Source organism: Haliaeetus leucocephalus, unplaced genomic scaffold (genome assembly GCF_000737465.1).
Source record: "Haliaeetus leucocephalus isolate CR32 unplaced genomic scaffold, Haliaeetus_leucocephalus-4.0 Scaffold0, whole genome shotgun sequence".
Lineage (NCBI taxonomy): Eukaryota > Metazoa > Chordata > Aves > Accipitriformes > Accipitridae > Haliaeetus > Haliaeetus leucocephalus.
Window position 1 is genome coordinate 7,511,837 of NW_010972436.1, and position 24,271 is coordinate 7,536,107.

The following is a 24,271-nucleotide window of genomic DNA, read 5'->3' on the forward strand; positions in this document are numbered from 1 at the left end:
AGCTTCCTTTACCAGAGAAAATCCATGAAACAGGACACTTACAGAAAACCTTCTCCTGCGTACCTTGGGTGTAGTTCTATATAAGAAATAAACAAGGGAAAGGTACCATACCTCGAAGAGGAGCCTCGTAGTTATTCCCATCCAAAATCTCCACAAAATCCGTTGTACAGTTTTGTCTATTGTTTTCAGTATCAAAGTCAGTGAATGAGAGTGTGACGTGGTTGACTGGCAACAGCAAAGAGTGAACACTTAAGAAGAAGTTTGGCATTTCACAGGGAACTAATTACATGTAAACAAATGTATGATCTTTTCTTTTCTCCCCTGAAGTCAATCAGTCCCTATAAAGTGTAACATCTGAAGTAGTTTAATCCCTGATATGTGGAGTGAATTTGATGGAAGTGCATTAATCCTTACCAACCTTGCAAAGGTCCTGGTAAATCTCTTCATATTTCAGTACTCTCTAGTACAATCAAGATCAGAAGTGTAGGATTTTACACATACAGATGAATCTAAGTTTCCTAATATCTGAACAGCTTAATTATATACTGAAAGCGTCAGCAAATACAACATGGAAAATTTACACACATTCAGAAACAAAACTTATTTCTACACATCCGTGACCTTCTGTCCCTTTGCGATCTATACCATAGATCCAGACAAAATGTGAATTGATGCTGCCCTGCTCCAGGCTTAGAAAGAGTCAGTTCTTTCATCGTTTTGTAACATTCCACATACATCAATAGGACTGGTTAAAGGATCATTAGCTACCCTCAGCTATATTTGTACAGAATTGGATTTTCCACACCCTTGGACTGCAGGCTACGTCCTGAAAAAGAGGATTTCTGACTCAGGGTATTTTTTACTCTTGTATTGCTCTTCTTGTCTGATTTGAACAAAGGTGAAGTCACAACTGGAAGAAGAGAGGCTGTCCTCAACACCAGTCTGTGACAGTAGTTACTCCTGGCCTTAGAGTTCCTATGCAGCTTGAGCAGGTCGGAAAGAGTCTCACGATTTAGATGATAACTAAGTTTTCTACCACATTGACCAAGCCTGAATTTGACACAAATATTTTGCTTTTAGCTGGGCTACAATTAATTAGCTAGAATAAGCTGAAATGACAGACATGGACTCGGGGGCTGCATTCAGCAGGGTGCCACTGACTGGCATTCAGCTGTACAGTCTGTGTGTTTGGCACTCTTTTGTGTCCTGTCTGGTTAATCAATTACAGCTATCAATGCAGGTCCTCAGGATACAAAGCAAAAAGGAAAAACACAGTGGGTGGCAAGAGCAGCAGGCTTGTCGGCCTTCTCAGTAAAAGCAGAGCAGGAACTCTGCTGCGGTTTGCCATTGGCTAAATCTATTGTATATGCCTATGCCCTGTAATGCTGTGTGACTGGTGTAATGAAGCCACGTGTACCTGTACCTGTAACTTGTGGTATGTGGTGGTCCTGGCAGTAAGTGGAGGAAGTCACTACATATATAGGCTACTTCTTATACAGCATTTTTCTGGTCTCTTATACTGTAATCAGTATAAGATGTAAATCAGGAGACAACATTTAAGTATGAGTTTTCAACCTGGATCCAGGAAAAGATTTTCTTTAAAAATAAATGTTGTGTAGGTGAGGAACGGCTTTGATGATGTCCTTTTCACGTCTTTGTATAAGAACCTATGCTAAAAAAAGTATTGCTTATCTCCTGATCTTTGTTTTGGTGTTTTCTTTGGCAAATTGATTTTCATTTTATAACTTAGCAAAATAAACTTATAAATGTGGTTGGAACATTCTAGGATTTTAACAACAATGGCTAAGTATCAGATGAACAACTGAAGTACAGTAGTTGCTATTAAAAACAAACATCTATTTTAAATGATGTTACCAGGATACTACTACCCAACTGCAAATATTTTTTAGGAATCTTAAGCAATGTAAAGGTAATATTGGGTACTAAAGGGAATACTGGCATCTGATGGAAAATATTTGGTGTTTCATGATCAATCATGAATCTGTCTAAAATTAGACAGGAACATCTGAGGGTATATCTATGTGCATAAGACCAGTTTATTTATATTCTTTTTTATTTGTATTTTAAATTGAAATTCCTCTATACCTTTTCTCATTATTTAATTAAAATTTCATTTTCTTATGTTAACATCGTAGACTCGATCTAACACAACTCTGGCTTGAAAAATCCAGACCAAAGTAAGAGCAGCTAAATACAAGTGCTTTAATTACATATAAGCCCTTAGATGTGAATCCAGCTTCACATAGTATTCAACACCTCATTTATAATTGCAACACTTCGGTCACAGTAAATCAGCTAAAATGACAAAGTTGTAAACTGTTTTCCTCACCATGCACTAAATCTACAGTAAAATCAGATTTAGGACAGATTAGGAGAGCTACACTCTCCAACTACCAGGATGCAGAACTTCCTAGAGAAATAAAGGAGGAATTTTGTATTGTTATTACAGAAAAGAAGATGAGGATGTTAGTCATCCCAGCTAACTATAAAAGACGTTTTTACTTACATGGTTCCTGAGCCTGAATAATCCAGCTGCAGTTCTGATTGTTTGGGTATTTGGCAGGATACAGAGGAGAGGAAATTGCTGCCCCAACTGAATCTGACTCTATGAAACTTCCGCATGCTTTAGAATGAAACACATGCACACACATACACACGTAGATATTTATATATACAAAACACAGATTCTGTAGTGAAAATGAATGCATAAAATGTAACATGCTACATCAATGTGAAACGAGGATAAAATTCAAAACAGTAATTTATCAGAAAAAGAGTCTTAAGGACTAGCTCCCAGCACCAGGTGTACTTTCTTGACCTGGATCCACAGGCTGTGCTGCACCTGGATGACCATCTGAGAGAAACCACAGTGACTTGGGAACAGACCTTATCTTTATCAGCTCCCCATAGCCCAGAAGAGCACTCATGGGGCCAGAATAACTTGGTTTCAGGGTAGTGCAATCATACACCCATCTCTCTGATCATTTGCCTGTGTTGGCAACTAGGAAGGAAAAAATCATAAGAAACCCTCCAGAACCTTCCAATGCCCAAGGATGGCATCACACTGCATTGGCATGATCCTCTTGTGAGCTGCGTCAACAAAACTGCAATTGTGTGAAATGTTGCACATGTGCAAGAGCTTGGCTAACCGCGTAACTTTGGCTGACAGTGCTGAGTGCTGCCATGCCTCATTTCTAAGCATACTGACTCATCATAAAACCCCAGATCTGAGTTTAACACATAAACAGCAGGGTAGGGAGTTAGGCACCAAAGACTAAGATTCATTTATCGTGCTGTGCTGCCTAAAACATTCAGCAGGAGATGGGACTTACAGGGTTTTCTCAGGAAGAGGGAAGTTGGGTTGCCTACATCCTAGGTAGGGAACACTTGCTCACAAGGCATGTTTTGTACAGGGCCTAATCCAGTAAATGTGCTCTGAGAATGTTTAACAGATTAGGCTTTCATAGCTGTTAGTCAAAAATGCCTAATTAGTATCTAACTAGTACCTCAGTAACGGGTTCCTGAGATTTTTGCTGATGCAGACTCATCCTTTCCTTTATAATTTTTCAGATTATTTTCAAAGAAAAAAAAATTTCTCGGAAAAATACTCATTTATAGCGAAAAGAATCCTAAGAAGAAAATGAGAGAAAGGGATTTTCTTTGCAAAAACTAAATGGCTATATCTTGGGGAAAAATGTTTCCAAAATTATTGTGAAAAAATGAAAGAAAATCACCAATCGTCAAATAGTATGTAATTTAATGAAAAATTCTGCCCACTTGGTGTCATTTTTTATTAAAAAAGAAACCTTGTAAAATACCAATTAGTCCTTCACAAATTGGATAGTTGATGTTTGGCAGGGTTTGCAGGCCTGAATCCATGGACTTCATCAACAGCACCACACAGAACTCTTTTATAGCTTTTCAGATTTGTGCGCATGGGTAGACATATAAAATGTTATTTTGTCACTAGGTCTGTGGAAACTGCCAGTTGCACATTTTTCTCAGGACAGTTAGGGGTAGCTAATCCTCTAGGGAGGAGGAATAAGAGACAACTGATGTGTGCTAGATGCCTTGCTATAAAAAGTACATTTTTTTTTCTCCAATCAAAGAATCTAAGATGATCCTTAGATTTTAAATTATTTAATCTATAAGTTGGAAAAATTCAGTCCTGTTAAAGATACACACTGGTATGCTGCATGTATATAAGCAACACTTCCTGTTATCAGCTGTGCTAAAAATTGTCCCTAATACAAACAAACTGGTGATTAGATAAATTTGCATTAATGTAAATGATGAAATTACCTTCAGTAAAGTGAGCACTGAAGCCCCTGTGCTGGGTGGTTGCTTCAGAGCGCAGTTGGATGTACATCAGATTCTTGGAGGATGTGATAGTAGGAGGATGCTGTGTTCCACAGAGTTTTCTAAGAAGTGGTGCTTCATTATTAGCACCATCAAATACCTATTGTGAAAAGATCAAATGGAGTATTTGGTTTCAATAGGAGTACTCAGAAGAATTTTATTTCTCTCCCTCTCTTATATTTCATACATTTTGATCCTGATACAGCCCTGGTATGGGCAATGCAAACAAACTATGCATTGCTTATCTTAATTCTGTGGCCATTTCAAAAAAATGCATGTATTTGAGGCTGAAGCTACAGTAGCCTTTATAACAAAAATGCATCAAGTAACCATCTTCCTCTGTGTGTATCTGGTATGGAAGCAACCTTTAACAATCCAGATATCCCCATATGTTTATTGTTTTCTGTTAATGGCTAACATGAGTTTCTGTGCAGCTTCTATTGAGTTAAACCCTACACCTTGCATCAGTAAAAACTTCTAAATTGGCCCTAATGTGCAACTAGTGCTCCATGGGAGCTATGACTATCTATATAAAGAGAAGACACTAGGATTATGGTTTTTAGGTACATGTACCTAGCATCAAGGATCAGAGTCCATATATCTATGCTTTATACTAACTTTAGGGTGCTGAATTACACACATATACAGGAAGTGCTATTTAAGCAGATGGTAAAGAAAAGTAAAAAAAAAGGGAGGAAGAAAGCAAAGATGGTTTTACAAAACTTCACTTTTAATTTTGCCACAAATGCCTGCCTTCTCTTTTTTTCCCTGTACAGCTGATAATTTCGTTTCCTTCCTTTCTGTTTCACAATCAGGAAGAGGGTAGTGAAGTTAAAACCAATGAGTTTCTAGATTAAGCAACATCAAAATTATAACAAGAGAAGAAACAGAGGTGGAAAATGGCCACAGTCAAAACGTCCCACTAATCTTTCTTAGCACTCCAGTAGATGTGATTTGCTGCTGCTCTGTTTGGAGCCATGGGCCAGTCTCAGAGCCCTTGTGCCTGATTTCAGAAATGATGAGCACTGGAGCCAAGAGCAGTTGCATGACCCACAGAGGAAAAGCCTTTGGGCTACTGGGCTGCAGCAAGAGTTTAATTCAGTTCCTGTTTCAGCATTAACATCTTGCAGTACCATAGGCACGTCATTTAATATAACCTGTGACTCAGCTTCCTATAGCAAAATAGAGAAAAATATGGATAAAAATATGGATAGGAGGACTGGAAGATATTGAGGTGCTAGGATGTTAAAAGCTATATAAAAGCCCACTTTAAGCAAAATAATGCCATTGGGTTAGAAGAAGTGTAGTTCTTATTAAGATTGCCTTCTTTTACTTCAAAATGCCTCAAATTCCAGCAAGTCTGTGCAATGCAACACCAATGATTTAAAAATTTCTAACTAGACTGTCTAACACAATGCAATGTTTCTGCCTCCAGTATTCAAAGGCCTTTGAGAGCATTAGTGAAAAAAATATATAAAAACAGTAGCTGAGAGAAAGGTGACCTGTCTCAAATAAACCTCGGAGCTAAGAAACAAAGGACAAAACTCCTGCTTAATCCACTGACATACCCTACATAGCCAATGCTGTATTCATGAATTAAACATTTGCCCTTGGGCCTATAACACTAGCTAGCTGTGTGGAACCTTGCGACAGAGCGTTAAGTGTATTGCGATGTCTGTAAAAATGAATACCTGGTAGAGAGACCCAAAATATCCATCCATTCAACCTTTTCTTCTCTCTTGGTATCCTGCCACAATCAGCCTTTTAATACATAGTGTGCAGTGTTTATTCTTCCTCTGCACATATATTCTGTATATAAATCAGACTGCCTGGAGTTAAAAACCACAAACCATGGAATGTGAAAAAAAGCAATGACTAACAAAATAACCCTTAGGAATTAAGGTACTGTCTTTGCCTAGACAGCAGTGAGAGGATTTTATCTGAATGCTAGAACTGAGAATAAGCATTGCAATGACAGAGAGTAGAGAGGCCCTGACTACAGTTCACGTAAACTGCTGGTTTTGATGGATCTGTGCCACTCTGCACAGCTGAGGATATGACCATTGACACATGGACTGCTGTGAGACCTGAGTAGTTGAGCTATCTCACTTAGGAAGGTATTAAGGATGAGTAACATAAGAGTCTAAGTAGGCATTTCATTCTAAGAGCTTTCTGGAATAAAGAAGTCTTTCTGTGGTAATACTGGCAGAAGGGCATGAAGTCAGAGGAATGTTTTCTAAATCAAGTGTATTTGCTGTTTCTGGGCAGCTTGCTTGAAGAACAGTACTGTCTCCTCTGTCAGAAACCCAGAAATTATTCCTAGCCTTTACACTTGCTAAAAATCTGATTCAAGGAACAGTTCAGCATAAGCATTAGTGAGATACAGCAGCGACTCTTAGGAGTTATGGCAGCTACAAGTTAAGCAGGAACAGTAACACATGGATATTGTATGGCTGCATCATTTTTGCTCACCTGCTATTTAGTATCTTAAACTGTTTTATAGGGAGGATTTCAGTCTTGAATCTAGATCAGAAACCACAATATTCACACACTAGTTCAGGAAAGAGTTGTGTCTCTCTGCTGCTTCTTAAAGTTATTTTGAAAACATCTGAGAAATGTATTTCTGTGTCTGCATGTGTAAAGGAAAATGATGCATCTGCTTACTTAAAAGCCAAATTTTCATTTGCACTGTGCATAGCAGCAATTTGCTCTTCTCTTCCCTTTCCACAATGAACATAACTGAGTGACTCATTGCCTTCTTGTTCAAATGCATCCTGCATTTTGCAAAAGCACGCGACAAAAAGATATTTTTTGTCTTCTGAGCCATAAAAACTCCACATATTTCTAGCTGTCCTCTCTTGGAAGATCCTCTCTGCCAGCACCTGGAATAAATGAAGTCATACCTCCTCTCTAGCTCCCAGAGGCTTACATTTCTACATTCCCGTGTACTGCTTGTTGTACTGCAACAGGAAAGAAAAATAACATTTACTTAATCAAAGCCAATGGAAAGAACAAACTATTTCTCCCTCCCCTTTTCAGTGCCTTGTGCTACAAGCTCTGCCTTCCAAGGCACATCATCCTCAAGTCTCCAAATCCTTGACACCCTTACTGACCTGCACTCCTGGTGTAGCGTCAGATACAATACCGGTTAAACACATGGGCAAGAAATACAGGAATTAGTGCATTCACTATTTCTTTCCCTCTATTTTCCCTCAAAGAAACAAATTTGTTTGTTGTAAGACACACTCTCCAGATAGAAATGGGCTGATACACAAAGATAAATTAAAAATTTATTCCTTATGTATGGTGACAATGAGAACAAAAATTCTTCTCAAAGATCTTATGCTTTCTACAGAATATAATGGAGTTATATTTGAGATCAGAGAAAGTAAAGGCTATGCGTCCTCATCTAGCAGATGAAGAGTTGTTCACCTGTTCTGAGAACAGATAAGGCACAGAACTGAGGCATAGAAACTGAGGAATCAACTAAATTTAGGCAGCTAAGTGAATGAAGAATGTGCTTTTTGGTGGCCTGGACTACGCTCTATGCACTCCATCCATTGACTCTAGAGGGAGCTCAGAGCAGTTACACCATGGGTTACTGCTACAGGCTTAGAATTAATTTAGCAGAATCCGTATCTGTGCTCAGATTCACATGTGGAATCATTGAGCAGAACTGAAAAACACACTGGGCTTTTTGGAGTTGCAGCATAGCCAAGAAGCAGCAGACATGAGTATTTTCCCTCCCTCCATTTTGCTCACATAACAAATGTGCAATGGAAAACATTACAGGAAAAAAAATACATTTTCATGTGTTCTCCATAGAAAGGAATTTATGGTAGAAATACTTAAAAAAAAATCTCGAGTCATAACTCAGGGAAAAATGACTGGGTCTAGAAGGGGAAGGATGAAGGAAAAGGCCATTGGTACACTCAAGGGTGGAGGGGAGCCCCAAGAGAACTCACAGAGCAATTAAAATCCATAAAGATAAGTAAAAATTTAAGAAATAGTAAAGGGTGGGACCACTGTGTTACTCATACACAGTTGTTTTTCTCTCTCTAATATAGGAACAACCCACCAACTTCCTTAGCTGCCCATATTTTCCATTTATGCAGATTTTGGAACGCAATTCCTAAACCATTCATGATCAGACATCTACTTATCTATTTCCAGGCACTCTCTGTCCCTCACTCTCTTCTCCTAATACTGTGTGAGGCATATAGCAAGCATTGGAATGAGATGAACACAGATCACATCCAGGTGTTGGTAACAAGTGATTTTCTGCTTATTGGCATACCAGATAGAGAAAGAAACCCCATCCACTCCTTTCTTGCCCTGCTGGTCCCCCTACATTAGCATTGAAGAGCTCTGCTCTACCTCATACACTAGAGCCTCAGAGCCCTTCGTTATCTCTTAGCTTCAAATCAGCATTCTCCCTCATCCATTTTCAAGCCACCCTCCACTTGGTGGACAGTGATTGATAGCTGAATTAAATTTAAATCTCCCTCCCTGCTTACATTGCTGCTTCAGTTGTGTTTGCACAGCTGTGGCTGACAAGCAACTTCCTCCTCCTCCTCCACCCCCTCTCCCCCCCCAAAAAAACCCCAAAAGCAGAAGCAAACAACAGATACTCATACGGCAATAGAGGAAAAGGGGCGTCACTGCACTGCAATCATCTGCAAATATTGCTCATGCAAAGAGCTCTGCCACAGCCATCTCCTCCGCCAGCTGAAGGACTGATGCCTTTCAGCGATTAAAAACCCAGTGCCTATATCCGGCCTATAAAGGTAATGGATGTTGTGTCTGTAACTGCAAGGAGCTCAGTACTCTACAAAGTGTTTAGATAGGTACATACATCCGTTGGCGTCAGGTTTAAAAGAGAAACTTGTATTTCAGGTCTTTTCAGAATTTAGCACTTAATTTGTGAAATTTTTTTTGGCATTTTTACCAGTACTGCCATTTCAGATGGCCTGTGCTTCTGTCCGGCAATCTGATTTTCTACTCCTGTGTGATACCACAGAAGACTTGGAGATTTTTCCAATAGATTTTCCCTTTCAGTGATTCCCCCTGATGAAGTTAAACAATTTAAATAAAAAGACATAACCATATTTCCCTATGCTTCAGAACCAGAAAAAAACAAAAGAACAGTCATTGTACAAAGATGCTTTGTGGCCAAATGAAATCTTCAGTTCTGCACAGCAAAATGGGGACACATTTCCTTTTTTCTGGTTCAGTATAAAAAAGCTTTACGAGGCAATGCTGTTAAAACTGATGCTGTTTTCAAAAGAGTCCCAGCTCATGCCAAATTGAGTTCTCTGTGAATGACAGTTTATCAAGGAGAGGAGAGCTGGGTTTTGGGCTACAGCCACTGGTTTATCCGCCTGGTACTAATCACACATGCCTTTATACTGAGTGTCATCATGTCCCTGCTCCCAAAAGGCCAAGTGGAGACGTGGAGATTTCTTCGTTTTTGTGCACTGATAGAGCAGCAAGTTGAATTTCTGTGACATCAACAAAAGCCTACAAACCAACAGCAATGTGAAGCTTTTAAGAGAGCAGTGGCGCTAATGAAGTAATTAAACAGACAGCTGAGGAGCACCTGAATACACAGTGCATACATAAAGAAAACCAGCCAGCCACAATCCCCTCTGGATGTAGACCTCCCTCTCTCCTGAGTTTCTAACAGGGTGTGGGCAATCTATTATATATGTGGGCAGTCCAACCTATGGCTTGGAGCAAGCTGTGGTAAATTGAGCTATAAATGGGAAAGGGTGTCATAATAACAGCCATCCTTGTATGAGGTTGTTCCTGCAGTACTAACTACAACTTACACCACCAAAAGGAAAAACGTGGTGCCAGGATGCAGCATGCACTGCCTTCAAGAAAAGATCCTTCCAAATATAAGTGGGAACCTGGAAGAATGCAGAAATGCATTTGTGAAGCTTGCTTCATTGGTGAAGCAAAGGGAACCAGATGATAACTATTTAGCTGTAAGTTTAAGACTTAGCTCATCACTGAATAAATATGACTATGCAATTACCAGTCTGAAACCAATTGCAGCCTAGGTTGCACAGTAAGCTTCCTCTTTTGCAAGCATTTTACCAGACTCATTAAGAAAACTGTTGAAATTTCTATTGCTACTTACTGCAACATTGTCAGAGTCACACAAAGGGTGATTTTCAATATCAAAATCCGTGAAATTCAGTAGGACTCTGTGGCTGTAGTCAACTTGGATAAGCCAAGAACAATCTGTGTTGTTCTTATAAGGTTGAGGATAGTTTCCAGAGTGGATTTCCCCACTGGTAGCTTGGAAAATACCACCACAGCCTGAAAAAGACATAATCAGTTTTAATCACAAGCTTTTAAGCTTAGCGAGATTCCACCCCTATTTTTAAACAAAGGGAAGAACACCTCCATCTATATATTTTCTACATTGAACTTTTGTAAGATGAGTGCTCCAACTGTTGAAGTGTCCTGTCCGCAACAAAAATCAATGGAAATGGCTATCAGGGAAGTATAACATTATCATTATTGGTGAATATGCAACAATGCTTGTGAGTAATGTTTCTTTCTAGCCCCAGGCTGGTAGTAGATGTTGTAAACGCTGAAACATCAGTGCTGGTATTCCTCTATCCTAGATATTGTAAAAGCAATGAAAAATATCATTCACATGAATGCCACAGACCTACCATACTGAGAAAGCAATGACCAGGCCTAGCTGAGCACAGGGGTGAGAAAACCATTTCTGAAAATATCAAGACAGCTAGGATCTCCACTTTCCCCATTAGCAGTACAACAATTGCAAGCCTGAAATTTCTGCTTCTCTACCCATGCAGTTGAGGGGTTCTTGAGGACTCCACCCTCAGGTATTTCTGACCAGAACAGCTCCAGTGCTCATGAATATCTAAATAGCCAGGAATGATGCATTCTGTGCGGAAAGTACCAGGGCTTTCAATAGGACTAACACAAACAAATAGGCTTTTATATGTTGTAAAGGGACGGAGGAGGGTGAGAGAAAGACAAGGACTGCTGTCGATGGAGGCAGCCTGCTAGAAGGATAAAAACTATACTGTTATTGCTTTCTGGTGAGTGAGTATTTTAGAGGGTAGAGGGGGGTTGGAGTACAACAGGCAAGATGCTGTAAACGGATAAGAAAACTTCAGATGGCCTAAGTAAACAAAATAAGCCACCAGATCTTGGAAGGGGATTAATTCAAAGGACGATTGTAGACGTCTTTTATTAAAAAAAAAATATCTTGTGCCTTTCTCATGAAACTTGTGAGCATGGAGAAGTATAAAACTTGACAAACTAATGAATCAGTGTACTTAATCAAGCAATACTGCAAGAATTAAAATCTGCCTCTCCTCACTTTTCATTGCAATTACTTTCTGATAATTGGCCTTTTCATAAGAACTCCCATGTAGAAACATGTGCTTGGTCTTTTAATCATGTCTCTTCTTTTACTGATTACCAGTAAAGCTTTGAACAAATAATCACATGGAGGATAGATGAACCTTATAGAGTTCAAGTATTTACTAATCACTCCAAATATTTTTGGAGTCCACCGAGTTCCCCAACTTAAGCCACATTGTCAGATATTTTTCACTTTACAGTTTAAAACCAAAAGCATCATTCAGCTAATAAAGGACTCTGTGTGGGTGAGTGGGTGGGGAGAACTGCTAGCACGCAAAAGTTCTTTTCTGATTACAGGAATGTCTTGATTAATTACATAGAGAAGAAACCCCAACAAGGTAGACTGTTATAAAATACCTGAATAGGCCTAGATTTCAGCTAGCTGGACAATTCTTTCCTCTGTGTGGTTTTCAGCATCTCTTAGTGTTACCAAATCCAGTAACACCCAAATTCTCCTTCAGTTTTCAGTCCTATGCTGCTGTTCAACTACTTTAAATGCTTGCATGGCTGATCCGTGATTCTCAGACTTCCTGAATTTCTCCTGGTATTAATCAGTATACTCACCACCTGGATTTTCTTGCCAGGAGGCATTAAAACCTTTCCTTGTCACTGCTGCATCTGTCTTGAAACGGACAATGGCTGAATTGCCAGTAGTAGACAGTTGCAGTGGGTTCTGTGCTGATCTTGAAACACACAGCTGGGCTAGTCTAGGAGAGAGGAAATCAGGGCCACCGTAGACCTAGAAATGGAAGAAACACTGTCAAGGTTTTTCAAAGAGACTGTCTGACACACAGAATACATGAGAACTGTTTAGCTAGAAAAAAAAAATCTGTAAGTATTGAAAGTGATTCCACATTTTGAAAGGTAAAGTAGTTAATAAAGTTATTTTCTCTGCAGGTTTACTTGGTATCTGAACCACCCAGCGCAAGTATGAAATTCTAGATGATTTCAAAACAGCCTTGCATTAAATAAGGATTTTCTGCTTTGGGGACTTTACCACATTCTTCTTCTGTCATCCCTCCAGGGTTAGCACCTTGTTTTTGAGGAGATATAAAACCACATTTTTTGTGTGCTTGTGCAAACAAACTGTATCTCTTTGCAGGAACTTGTGCTGATATTTTGCACCCAATATGTTTAAAGGCACAGTTAAGGCTGATTTTTAAATTGGGGCTAGATTTCATCACTCTTTCTGATAAAACAAAAAACATTGCAATTTTATTGACTTCGATGGCAGAATCAACATCCAGACTATGGGATTTTGGTCAAGTAAACTACATTTTCTTTGGAAATAAGGATACATATCACACATATTTCCCACAGAAGACAGGTTTTTACTTTTAAGAGTGATTATTTCCTACTCAGAAGAGTGTGCCTCAGGCAGTTATAAACCAGAAAACCAACACTCTTTTCATCAACATCATCAGCAGTATTGTGTACTCTATAATGCATTTTTAAACCAATTCAAGTGAATTAGATGGCAGTGCGGAAATCTTGTTAATCCTATTCCTTGTTTTCCCAAAGAGATGTGGGATTTTAGTTTGAGCCCATTTATAACTGGTGGAACTGGCTTACCTTCCTTAGTCTTCCCTCTCAAAGCTGAAGAAAACACAACATGCTTCAGTGCAATTTTCAAAACCAGACATATGATTTTGGTCCCTAGTGCCTTCAATGATTGAATTTTCTACGCTTCTTAAATGCTAATGAAATGTCACCTGATATTAAGGGTCTCCTGCCTTCCATTGGTATGTCCCTGGTAGGACAGCAGCTGCAAAAGTCAGCTTGACAGTAACCTCAAATGTGAAAACTGTTAAAGAGATACACCAAATAATGTGGTATTGTCTTTCAGTAACTGACCTAGGAATAGATAGCTTCTCATTGTATCAGCATATATTATGTGTAAATCCTAAAGCTAAACTAGAGAATGGCAAGTTCTAACAACAAAACCAGGGAACAGGAAAATAAGGCAACAAACCCCATCAGGATTTTCCCACCAGTAGCATCCCAAGTCTGCACCAATATTTTATTAGTCTGGTAAACTTCAAAAAGGTCAAAAAAAGCAATCCATGAATCTGTCTCAGAATGTGGCAGTAAGAACCAACCTTCCATATGGCCCTTTTGCCTCTGATCTCTTCTAGATGAGGGGAAACTCAGTATTTTAATAAGCTCTGCTGGATACTTTTTAACCTCAAAAGAAGTTTGGGTTATGTCCAAACTAAATATCTGAGCAAGTTTTACAAATAGCTGAGCTAGTCCCACCACCTCCAGGGCTAAGTGTAGTGCATTCCTACATAATTTGATTAGTCCTGTGCTCACTAACTGCTCACAGTGCCTGACACTGCTCTGCCGTTAGAGGTATAAGGGAAAGAACTTTTTCTTTTTAACTGCAAAAAATATTCAGTGACTCCAGGGTAATGTGAGATCTCAGAAGCTGAAGCTTGCATCCCCAGAAGAAACAAGGAATTAATTTTTTTACAAACATCATAGTCTGTTAGATGTTCAGAAGACTATTTTGTTTTAGTGGCTGAATACACAGGCTTAATAGCTTAAACATTTCAATTTTGACTGAGGCAGCACTTTTTTGCATTCTGCAGGGAGGCTGCATGACTTGAATGGATAATGGTTTCTCTGTCCAATCGATTGTCTCAAGGCATTCAAGAGAAGTCAGAATGGATGAAATCACAGCTCAGATTAAGAATCTGTAATGAAGCAGTCACAGTCTGGGCAAGAAGCATGTTTATCCTCTGGAAGCTCAGTGTCTTTAGCAAAATCTTACTGCCTGGCTGCATGTGAGGCCCAATGACAGCTGCATTTGTCAGAAGTCTGTTCAAAATCTGAATTTTAAAATGTGTTTGTGGTACACTTCCTGAGTCAGAACCACAGCATGAGAACTAGCAGGAACACATGCTCTTAATCATCTAAACCAGCCCAGAGAAGCTATGTGGCAGAGGAAACAGCAGGAGTTTCTAATATGCATCTAATAATCATCATGGACCAGCCTCTCACATCATCCCTGGTGCTCCCTGGGGCCATCTGCACACCACAGGCAAGGGGACCAAACCCAGCTCTGACATAAACCCTGCTGATTTCTGTAGTATTACCTCAGAAATTAACTTGGCCCAAGCTGAATACTTAGAGTTGACCTGTTGGAAGAAAATTACGGATGGGGAAGAAATATTGATGAAAATATGAGGTTTGTGGGTCTCCTTTAAATCGTTAAGCCAACAGCCTTCTGCACAGTTTCAAAATAAAAAGCACAAAGGCATGCTTTTTACAGTTAGGAGTGTATTTTCTTTTCTCCTTTATGCCAGTTCAATTAATCGGATGCTTTCACAAGAGCTGGAACAAAAACGAGCTAGAGTGTTTCCATGACAAAAAACAATAAAATGTTACTTTTGGCTACAAAGAGGAAAACCAATAGTTACCACATGAAAAAAGGAGAGGGAAAAGAGAATGGATGGAAAGAATGAATTCCAGGGTGTGGTTCACAGACTCACAGATGTCTGAGCTGCTAACAGATAAAAATAAAAATAAAAACATTTAGTCTGACCAGAGCACCTGATCCAGAGATAAATTGATGTTGGATCGCATAGCGGGGATGGAGGACACTGCCATAAAGCCCATGGTTTTAATCTGTTCTTATCATTTGCTTCTGCCCCGTTAGCTCTATTTATTGTTAACAGTCAGCATTCCAGAGTTATGAGCAACAGAAAGCTGTTTTTATGTGGTTGGTCACACTCATGACACAGATTTTCTGGGAATAAAACTGATCCCTGTTCAGATATAACTGCCAGCAAAGAGAGAGCCTGGCTTTGACAGAGAATTAAGAATTATGGTAATACTTGATGTTTCTGCATATTTAAATGAGAAGATTAGAGCATCTAATAAAGACTTGGAAGTGCAATAGATTGACAGGGTTCCTTCCTTTTCAGCTCAGTACTACATCTTGTTTTGGCAGAATATATTTCTAGTTTACAAAAACCTGGTCCACGTTAAAGATGTCATAATTTAACAAAGCAGGCATGGTCATTTTTCTCTATGTATGTATTTTCAATAGAAGCCTTTTTAACTCTTTTATTGTGTCCAAAATGATGGCTTCTATTTCCATGAAACATTTCTAGAAAACATCTTTAAGAACAACTTAAAATTTGCCTCTGGATATTTGTAAAAGGAATGGAATCTGATGGGGAAGAGAGAAAGACAGAGTGCAACAGTGTCATAAAAGAAAAAAGGAGGAGGAGGTTTAAAGGAGAATGTGTCAAACACTTGAGCATGCAGAATCGATGGGGAGAACTTGAGGATTTCACACACAAAATTTTTACATAACTATTATTGCACAGTCTTGGTGAAAAGTTTGGTGAAAAGTATGGCAGGACTGGGATACTGACATGGAAGGGACAGCCTGTTTAGGAGGCATTGTCAAAGGAAAGGGGAGACAGTTGCTGCATTTTACAAGAACAAATATGCTTCAGAAAAATGTGCAAGAGAGAAATATTCAAGAAACTATGGTATAAAAATGAAGTTAGCAATAAAGGTGTTGCAAAGGGAAAGATCATTTAGAATTTTCCTACAATTCTCTGCCAGGTCAAAGGGGTGAGGGAGTTTCTAAGCGAAAGCTAAATGCATCCAGCCAAGCAAGTTTTGTGATTACTGGGGAACTTTTATTACAAGGTAATATATTTCAGAAAAGCAACAGAAAAGAACACAAATTATTGCAATGTTCTAAAGACAGCTTCTTATATTAGAGAGGAGAGAGAGTTAATGGGACAGGGAGGGACAGCAGGATGCAGAGCTACTTTAGTACTGATTTTGACTTCCTGTAAAACTGGAAAGTTATTTGGCTTGAAAGAAAACAGGAAGCAGTAGAACTCACTATTCAGAGATAAGGAAAAAGTGAAATCAGGAGAATAATTATGAGAAAAAGCAGACTTCAAAACCCAAAGTACTGGTAGACAGGATACTCTTGGGAAGATAATGTGACAGTGAAAGAAGTTTGGAACCTTAGTGAGCACTGAAACACACTGTGTCAAAGACACACCAGGAACCTCTTTTTTTCTAACACTTTTCAGACTTTTGTGTGTGTGGTCTTCAGCTTGGACATACGTAGACAACTACAGGAAAGAAGATGACAAGATAGAGCGGCTCCTGAAAATGGTTAACAATGTTCTTTTTTTTTCCCCACTAAACCTGAGTAATCATTTGTTCTGTGCAGACTATATCAATCATGCTGTGAACATGTAATTTTATAACAAAAGCAAGAAAATACATATGTGGCAGGGTACATAATGCTCCACCAAATGCCTCCAGTTTGGCAGGGGAAGCTGTTCACTGCCAGGCAGAACCTTTTTATCTTGCACTAAGACATGAATGAATTTTGCCCAATAAGTTGATTTACATTAGGTTATCTGTCAGCAGATCAGAGACAAGTGTTGGGAACTGGAGGAGCCAAGGTTAGGAGACCAGTAAGTCAGAGGCATGCCAATTCTGAGGGCAGGAAGGCAGAGAAGTTCAAACAGCAAGGCAGGCATCTGTGCTGCTGAATGAGTACAGTTGGAAAGAAGTAAAGCATAGCAACTAAGTTTGAAGTGGTAAAAAAAGAAAACCTAAACCCTAAGGTGAATACCTTGCTCTGGGACACAGAGCAGCAAACTGTAGGATCCTCTTAAACTACTTCTTTAAGCAATTTGTGTCCAGTAACCCACCCATTGGTTTTAGGCCAGTTCCCCTGCTAGTCAAAAAGTTGACAAGCGAATGATTGCCAGCCATCTGTACTCTTACTGGATTGTGATAGCTCCTGGGTGGCCACCTGCAGATGTAGGCATTGTCCTTGCACTATTCAAGAAATGGTCAACCACAGCAGACTTAGATTTTGTAGCTATTTAATGGATTCCTCTAGGCAACAGAGGCATAACTGAAGCATACAGGCAGATTAGCTTCAATCTAGTCATTTTAGGCACAAACAACAATGAAGCTGCAATACAACAGACTTCATCAAAACCCAAACCAGCCAACACAGATCACTTACAGGCACTGGTGTCAGCAATGTGACATGCAGTCATATCTACCAATTCTACTGACGGAGAATTCTTGGAACAACTTCCTTACACTCAGATCCTACAGAAGTCCCAAAGTCAATAGGATACTCAAAGCACAGTGTCCATTTGGTTAAGACTTCCATTCCATTGCTAAGCTAGGGAAGCCTGTTTCAGAGCCAGAAAGCTGGAGTTAAGTTATACATCTCTTCTACTCATACAAATGCTCAGCAATCATCTAACTGGCAACTGTATATTTAGGACGTGCTTTGGGATGTGGGTTAAGCCTTGCAGGAATATTGCTAATGAGTTTGCACTAAGGACCACAGGCTGGAGATGGAGAAATCAAAGCTACAAAGGTGAGAATAGACAACAGTGAGTATGTGTAGGTGCTGGACAGAAAGTTGTCTAGCTGTATGCTGATCACATATCACATTACCCAGGAGAAGATGAGAAGAAAGGCCCCAGCAGAATGGTACAAGATTTCTTAATCAATCTTTTGGCTTCATTACAAAAACATACATATGTCACACATGTATTAACATTGAAAGACCCAACAACTGTACCTCTGTTAGTGATCTCAAATGTCTCTAGTGGGAGCCATCTAGAAAGTCTATACTTCTAAAGAATTTCTCCCTGAAATTATTTCCTATCCCTTCTTCCTGCACTGGAAGGCTATTCAAATCTGTTAGCTGGGATTGGTCACCTGGCTGCTTCCCAACATGAGAACAAAGATGTCATATATAACAGGACCATCCAGTCTTATGGGTCTCTTAAAGGTCAACAAACCCTTGAAGAGGTCCCTTTTCTCCTTGTTACACTACCCTAAGCTGACTAGGACACTGCCTCTTCTTTTATTCTTTTTTCTGAATACAAAGATTCTTCATAGTTTTCAGCACTTGGGGTTATAAACCTCCCCACTTCCTTGGAAGGTCCTACACAAGGTCTCACCTTAGTTATCCCCCCAGTGTTCCATTATCTTACTTTACACCAGGAAATTTTATCTCCATGGTATAGCACCTTACACTTAGTTCTTTGTAAAAGGTGGACTTTTTAAGACTGAGTTTTTCAAAGCAGTGTTGTCTCTTGTTAGGAACTGTACAGTGCCTAGCATCATTATTGATTAAGGTATAGAGACACCAAATGCATAAAAGCAAAAAAAAAAAAAAAAAAGACCATTGTGGCTTCTGCGACAACATCTGTGGAATGTAACTGTAACCACAGCAGAAATGGGAAATTGCAGTAGAATCATTTGTTCTGCTTCTGCAGTTCTTGGGATTATCTGCTCCAGACAGAAAAGTGTGTAACTTGTGTATTTTTGAGGAGTAAATCTAATGCTCTTACCTCCAAAACATCGTAGCTGCAGTTTGCATGATATTCAATGTCGAATTCCTGAATGGTGAGTTGAATGCTGCTACCAGGTGCTGTAAGAATGTACCAGATGCACTCCCTATTGCTTGGGTATCTGTTGGGGTAGCCAGGGCTGTGAAATGAACCAGAAGGGCCAGAGAGTTCTCCTCCACAACCTGGCAACACAGCAAAGCAGCCCATCAGTGAGGGGCTCTGGAAAAACTCATTGACAGCTCTGCAATGAGGACAGTCATTAGCACCCATTTCATGCACAAATGTATACAGGGCTTGAGGGTCTGCTGTATCACAGGGAACTGAGGTCTAGCAGGGTAGAGAAACTCAGGAACAGGAGGCTGGACCTGCTGGCACTGCCCATGCATTAAGCACTTCACCTCCTGTTTTGGTATGTTTCTCACCATACCTCAGCATCTGCTTTGACAGCTGAAGAAACCGAGACACAGAGCAAAAACAGTGACATGTTTTGTATTGGCCTCTAACTTTGATCAGTTCTAGAAAGCTGAATCAGATCCATGCTCAGCTGGTACTGACCTCAACTAATACACAACTAAGTTATCATGGGGAGGGCTTCCTATTGTTGTAAAAATGCCATTTCCCACTGCTTTAGAAATCATAAAATTAAAGACAATGCAATTTCCCTCAGCCCACTGAGCATGATTACAAGCTGCCAAGTCACAGTGGATAAACTGGCTTTCTGACATTTCGTGGATTTAATGTTCTTTTTTATTGAATTGTAACTGTGCAATTGTAAGACATGCCATGTTTGAAAAGTTATGTATTTTCTTTTCAGATAAGAAATTATTGTCCTAACCTCACTACCCAGCCCCTTGGGTGATTAAGATCTTGCATGTTAAAAGCTAGATTTAAAAAAAAAAAAAGATGCAAAACAATGGATTATATGCAGGCCCTAGTTTGACAGCACAAAGCAGCTGAACACCTGAAACTGCAGTTTTATCATTGCTTTACGGAGATGTAGCAACTGGTGCACTTGCCTCCTTTTGTTGAGTTCTGGGAAGATGCTCTCCCTGACCCAGTCCCTGGGTACATGTGTCAAGCAGGGTGGGAAGGCACAACAGCCCTTCCCAGTGTCAGGGCTGATTTAGATCAGCTACATTCATGGTGAAACCTCACCTTTAGAGAAGCCAGTAGGGTGGCTGTGTATCTGTCACATGCAGAAAGCGAGAGAATTGTGTGTTTGATCTGATTTTATGTGTGTGTTGCTCTCCTTGCAGCAGCATTTTTTTTCCCTCTACATTACAAGCCCCCAAGTGCTTCATTTAGGCACTAGTTAATCTTTTGCTTACACAGCTTTTACAGGGTCACTCGAGCTTTGTAAGTAAAGCCTGCACTCCATTAATCTCTTTGGCTTCATCTCCAGAGGGAAGGTTCTGTCACATAGCAAAAAAAGCCCCCAAACACTTAATAAAACCATCTAACAAACCATGAGTTCTGCATTCCCAAAGGCAAATACTGTGGTATGTCAGAAGTGATAAATAGCATCTGTGTCAGAACTTTTAGTTATAGGAGATATTTTATAACATAAAACAAATAAACTACCCCTCTGACCTGCTCAACTAATCCACACAGATGTGTAGAACTCCCCTAATGTCTATTAAATCTATGCATAATCTGCAACTTGAACAAGGTATCTTTGGCCATTGCTCAGCTTAACACTTTTTTTTTTCTTCAGGAAGCTATAAATCAAGATCTTCAATTAAATGCAAGTACTTTCCTCAACACCTTCCGTGACAAACTTGTCATTATTGAAGGGTGGCTGCTAAGCCCCACAGGCATTTGCTGTCATGTCTACCATGGGGTCTTTCAGCTCCTCACTGAAAACTTGAGTTTGGCTTTGCCACAGTTGGCTCTAGGACTTCTGGGACGGCAAAATACAAATCTAAAAGAGGAACGAACAGCAGGTCTGAAAGGGAGCAAAGCAATAAGAAGCTATTTTAAACTAAGAAAGAGCCACCTAAATGCAGATGTGAGGAAGACTCCAGCCATGCCAGCAATGTAACACAGATCTCTGTCAGACTATTACCCAGTGCTCACTGGAACACCACCTTTTAAACACAAGAATTCCCACAATTGAACAATAGTTAGCTATAACCCAGGAAATCCTTTACATAGGTGAGGTTGATCTCACCGGTGAATTGGCACGTGCTTAGTTCTTCTCCCTTTTTCCCCACCTTGCTGCACAGGATGCTCTGTAACCCTGAGGTGGTTTGCCCTGCAGCCACTAAGCTACATTACCAAGCTACTGGATGTCTCAATCAAGGAGTAAAAGAAGCTTTTAAGTGTATTTCAAACCAATCCTGCCTTCATTCCCTCTGGAGGGAAAAACAGAAAAATGTAGTGCACTTACTTCCCCGAGGCCTGCCAGCACAGGTGGGTAAATGTTAAGTCCCTGAAACTTTGATATCCATGAATATTTCAGCAGAGAGACAGAGAGGAAGAAACCTTCAGTGTAACCCACCACCCCATTTTCTTTCCCAGTGATAGCATATTTCCATACATTCTGTATGGTATGTCTAAATATTTTGATGGTTTTAATATTTTGTACCAGCTGTGGAAACTGGTTTGCTGCTAGGTGACTGTAAAAGTGAGATTTGGTAAATAATTATTAGAAATCTTATACTAACACTATGATTGAAACAATAGACAAAAGTATAGCCAAGCAATTAACTAGTAGAGGTAGTTACTCATAAGTTTTGCAGTTCTTTGCTCTTATGACTAGATGTTCCTGTACGCTAGATGAGAACAATGTTGAAACTGACCACATGTGATTGAAGCTGCGTTAAACTTCAAGATCAAAGAACAAGGACAGGAATAAAGACTTCAAGGACAGCCAACAAGAACTTCAAATGGGTCGGTGGTCGCAAAAGCAGCCCTTCGACTCAAATGGATCCTTCATTGCGCACGATCGGATGTAGGCAGTACTAAGATAATTAGTTGCAATTATTTTTATGTATATGTATACTAATGTGATTAATATGCAATTAGTTATTCTATATAACCTGTTAGTGCTAAAGCTGTGGCATGCACGCTAGGTGGAACTATCCCCCGTGCATCCAGTGCTGCAATAAAGAATGACTGCTTTCTAAAACTCCAAAACGAGTCTTAGAGAGTTTCTTCAACCGGCTTTTCGGTATCACCAATGCCATCAGAAGATGGCCTAATTTTTCTCAAAACAAACCAGGCCATTGGATTTTTACAACTGGAAAAAAAAGGCATTGGCGTGGGGGGGAGCATTACTGCTGAATTTGCAGGGTGAGTTCCTCTCTTTCTTTTCCCTCAGCAGCAGGAATGACACGGCCGCTGAGGACAGACTTCAGGAGGGGGAAGCCTCCTTGCCAGCTTGGGAAACAGAAAGATTTCTCAAAAAACAGACTTGATGGCTTGGCTCCTGAGGGGGTGGGAACGGGGAGGCAGGGGAGTTTCAGCAGGCAAGAACAAAGCCAATTGCTATTTATCTCAGCCTGGAGAAAGCTGGGAACATTTTAAAACTAAACAGGCAGTTATGACTCAGCTTCTCCTACTAAGAGTTTCCTGATAGCCACAAAGACATGTTTTTTATTTAAACTCGAAATGGCTCAGATGAGTGGAAAGCTTGCCTGCTGCGCTTTGAGGCACAGATCTTTCTTTCTATGCAACCCTTGCAGGTAGCATTCAAATTACTCACACTCCCTCTCCAGAGTGGTTTATATTTTCTCTAAGCTCAATCGATATTCTCTGGATGAGGTATGTGAAGCACATAAGACGGTCAAACTGTTGTTAATGTGCCATTTCTTTTCTTCCAACTACAAATGTTCCCAGAAAAGGCTTTTTGTTAAAAGAGAAGTGATTCTTCTTAAGTGCTCCAGTAAAATGGAGGTAAAGTTTAGATCTGATTCATTTCTTATAATGAATGTGCTGAATTCATGTTGCCAATCTCTTATTTATTGTTTGCAAACAGATCAGAAATTGCTTGAGTTTATGCCTAAGTATTCACTGACTAATAGCTGAATAAAGGATTCACTAATCTTTGCAAATACGTGAACTTCACACCTGAACTATTTTGACTGACCTGCATATGCAAGCAGAAACGTCCATATCTGCATATCAGAGCAGAAGCATAATCTCTGAACTGTCTGGCCAACTGGCAGGAAGTCTATATATTATGTTTCTGCTCTTATATGGATGATGTAAGAATCAGTTCTGTTGTGCTTTTTTGAAACTATAGATGCTAGATGATTTTAACAAAATATTTACAGAAATACTTGAGAGATTAAAACAAATGTTCCTGCCTTTAAACTCTCTTGCTAAATCTATGGAACACTAAAAAGAGAAAAACTCAAATAATGATAGAAGAACTTTTTTAAATGCTTGCAAATGTTTGATGTGAAAGATTTGCCCAGCCTTAGAATTAAACCAAACCAAACCAAAACAAAACAAAACAAAAGAATTGTCCAGGAATACTGTTTCAAAATGAGAAGCGAACTTTTATTCACCAACTTTGCAGCTTGTAGCTTGGTTCCTGGAACATTATGGGTCCTTATTATTCACAAACTTTTTGTCCTGAATATTTTAAAAAAGTAAATTTAGAATTTGATCCTTGATTTATTCAGTGTCTTCCCCATTTTCATTAGCCACAAAATTCTTGTAGCATTATCCCTTTCTTTGATTGGATCACAGATACAAGCCATCAAGGAAAACTGAACAGCAAGTATTTTTTGTATTATTTGTGCGTCACCTATGAAGACAGATTCCCTGCCTTAAGATGCTTATACTAGGCTTTGAAATCTGCCTTGGCAGATACTTAAAATAGTCAGAAAAGATATAAAAAAATTACATTCATGTGAATGGTGTTCAGGCTGAAGATGTAGATGTAGATGCAGATGCATATTTATTTATATACATACATGAATATACGTGAATATATGTATGGATATTGCATTTAAAAGGAAAACTTCAGGAGAAATGCCAGAAGCATTTCTGAAGCATGCGTTTGTATGTACCATATCCTTTTCCTACTTTTTGAGCAAGCTAAGAAATACATTTTGATTTAACCTGGAATGTAATTTCCATACAAAAGTAGCCTG

At 39.4% G+C, this 24,271-nt stretch overlaps 1 protein-coding gene across 1 annotated transcript in view; it reads right to left on the reverse strand.

The window, feature by feature from the left end:
• CUBN (cubilin (intrinsic factor-cobalamin receptor)) overlaps positions 1 to 24,271 on the reverse strand; it is a 148,794-nt gene that overhangs the window by 61,956 nt on the left and 62,567 nt on the right. Inside the window, exons 29-34 of the mRNA XM_010576658.1 lie at positions 19,167 to 19,348; positions 12,358 to 12,532; positions 10,526 to 10,707; positions 4,324 to 4,480; positions 2,528 to 2,644; positions 112 to 225 (exon numbers count right to left, since the gene is read on the reverse strand). Of these exons, the coding sequence (XP_010574960.1) occupies positions 112 to 225; positions 2,528 to 2,644; positions 4,324 to 4,480; positions 10,526 to 10,707; positions 12,358 to 12,532; positions 19,167 to 19,348 (927 nt within the window). The remainder of the gene's footprint in view (positions 1 to 111; positions 226 to 2,527; positions 2,645 to 4,323; positions 4,481 to 10,525; positions 10,708 to 12,357; positions 12,533 to 19,166; positions 19,349 to 24,271) is intronic.